At 40.6% G+C, this 2,500-nt stretch overlaps 1 protein-coding gene across 3 annotated transcripts in view; it reads right to left on the reverse strand.

The window, feature by feature from the left end:
* LOC125026379 (ribosomal protein S6 kinase delta-1-like) overlaps positions 1–2,500 on the reverse strand; it is an 18,051-nt gene that overhangs the window by 4,258 nt on the left and 11,293 nt on the right. For all 3 annotated transcript variants that reach the window (XM_047614788.1, XM_047614787.1, XM_047614789.1), the window contains 3 exons: positions 2,201–2,350; positions 1,592–1,719; positions 1–1,483 (listed from right to left, as the gene is read on the reverse strand). The exon at positions 1–1,483 is cut by the window's left edge and continues 326 nt beyond it. In XM_047614788.1, the coding sequence (XP_047470744.1) occupies positions 1–1,483; positions 1,592–1,719; positions 2,201–2,350 (1,761 nt within the window). The remainder of the gene's footprint in view (positions 1,484–1,591; positions 1,720–2,200; positions 2,351–2,500) is intronic.

A 2,500-nucleotide genomic window follows, 5' to 3' on the forward strand; every position in this document is an offset into this window, starting at 1 on the left:
GTCCACAGATCTATCAACTTCATCTACAGTACTTGCATTCTTTTTGTCACAAATTGCTGCACATCCATTTTCAATCATAAGACTAACAGAACTTTCTCCAATTTCTGACTTACTATCTTTGTCTACATTATGTGGTCTGAGTTCTGACTGGCTTTGAAGCTGTGCTGAGTCTTGTACAGGTGTGGCATATGAATTATACTCAACACTTTTGGTCTCAATTTCACCCCTTGGGACACAACTCTTGCCATTTTGGGGCAGATCTAACCCTGTACTCACGCTGTCAAATGGAAGCTCTGAATGTTCTACAGAAGTGCTATCATCAGAATCATTGAATGTTGCAATACTCTGATTTTTGCTCTGTTGCAAAGTATGATCAACAGTTTGCAGCAACTGTTTGGAGTTTCTAATAAGGTCTTCAATATCCAATGATGCTAGTTCAGAATCTTCCCTCTTTGTCCAGGAAAATGAGGGGAGTGTTATGCTATTGAAAGATGTGTCAGTAATACTGATATCTTCCCTTTCCTCCTCCACTTGCAACTGGTTGTCTGCTGCTGCTACTGACTTTGCAACCACTGACTCTACTGGTAATAAATCTCCATTCTTTATTGACTGACTCATATCAGTGTCTCGTTCTACACCAGTTCCATCTGAGCAACTCACAAAAACCTCATTACTAGAACGTCCATTAATGCTACTTGAATAGCCATCTTGTTGAGATTTTTCACCTCCATCAAGAATATCATCATTACTTTCTTTGTAATCATCTGTCACTTTTACCTCCAGCAGTGGCAAAGGATCTGGTTGGAGGTTCACATCATTCACAGATATTGAGCAACTAAAATCTTCACTCACTCCTGAAAGGGTATCACTTCCAATGCTCCTGTTGTCCTCCCCATTTGGGACATCCACTTTATTCCTCTGTTCCAAACTATGGGGTAAATGCTGCTCCTTGCTTTTCAATGCCTGGTTGTTGGCAAGGGCTCTCTCGCTCACTGCTACAACATCGCCTGGATATCCTGAAGCTTGCACTATAGCCCCGGCACTACTCGACTTGTGCACCGTGCGCGGGATGGTATTTGTTGTGTGTCCTACTGGAGGGATGACCATAGACGTAGAGGACGGGAGGCTATGGGTGTATTCTGAGAAAATCTGAAGGTAGCTGTCAGGAAGGCATGAGGAGGAAGCTTCAGAGCAGTCAGAGCTCCCACCAAAAGAACTGAAGTCTGGGACGGTGAGGAAGTTGTTGGTGGACGGTGTTCCTTGATTGGAGGACAAGTTTGGAGAGGGTACAGGGGGTACATGGGAAGCTGTAGATGAAGTTTCACACAAAGATAGGGCTTCACTGACATAACCATCGCATTCAGATGTCTCAGTCAATAAGCGCCGGCCTGTATATGCACTGCTTGTGGTATTAAAGGCTGTGCTTACTTTTGGGTATTCATCCATGACGTAATTTCTTATGTGACTCCACAATTTTCCACCACTGTTGACCAAAGAAATTTCTTTCAGTAAGAGCCAAGGCATCACATATGAATATCATTTATTTCTATACCCATGACAATCTACATGAAAAAGTGAACAAACCCCTTACCTAATGAACTTCAGCACGAGGTATATAGCACCTTCAGTCTCATGGTATCGGATAATTGGCACCATAAAAGCAATGTCCTGTGGTACAACAGTCTTCATTCCACTTCCAACCCCACTCTTCACAAGAACCTGCAAATATTATAAGCTATTGAAAATCAGGAACTCAGATCTAGCTTCTCTCTTGGTTCTTCAAGACCAATGACTCCCAATAACAACTTGGGATAAATGTCTCATGTCATAATATATATCAAGGGAGCTATTTCTCATGTTACCTGTGCCAATATCCATTTTCAATGTCACTTGTACCTCAAATGATGAGGAAAACAGGTTCATAAATTGTATGTTTAATTAAGCAGGGTTTTATTCATAGTCTCCTAAGTCTGATCACAAGCAAATATACAATCCACAAAAGTAACCACATCAAACCTATGGAACACACCTCAACATGGACATTCTACTACAATTCAAAATCAAATACTTACATCTTTTTCTTTTGATGTCACCAATGGGTTAAGAAGCTCCCTCACTTCTCAATAGAGAAGCCTGTAACAAACTCAAATATTAAATAGAAACAGGATAAGCTGTTTCAGACATGAATAAACAACCGTACCTTGATTGCCACAGTGTCGCCATTAGTAGTGTCTGTGGCAATGATAATGGATCCAGCTGAGCCAGCCACTCTGTATCGCCACAGTTCTGTTGCCTGGGATTTGAGACCCGCTTCGCCACTGTTGTTGAGCTCTGCAGGAGGATCTTGTCCCTGGAAAATAGTAGTTGATAATAATGAACAATAACAATGATAAATATACTACTCCTAATAATATCAGTAATAACCACAATGATATGAATAATATTATCAATAATAAGAGCAATGATATCAATAATAATGAAAATGCTTTTAAGTGAAGAA

This window comes from Penaeus chinensis, chromosome 6 (assembly GCF_019202785.1).
Source record: "Penaeus chinensis breed Huanghai No. 1 chromosome 6, ASM1920278v2, whole genome shotgun sequence".
NCBI lineage: Eukaryota > Metazoa > Arthropoda > Malacostraca > Decapoda > Penaeidae > Penaeus > Penaeus chinensis.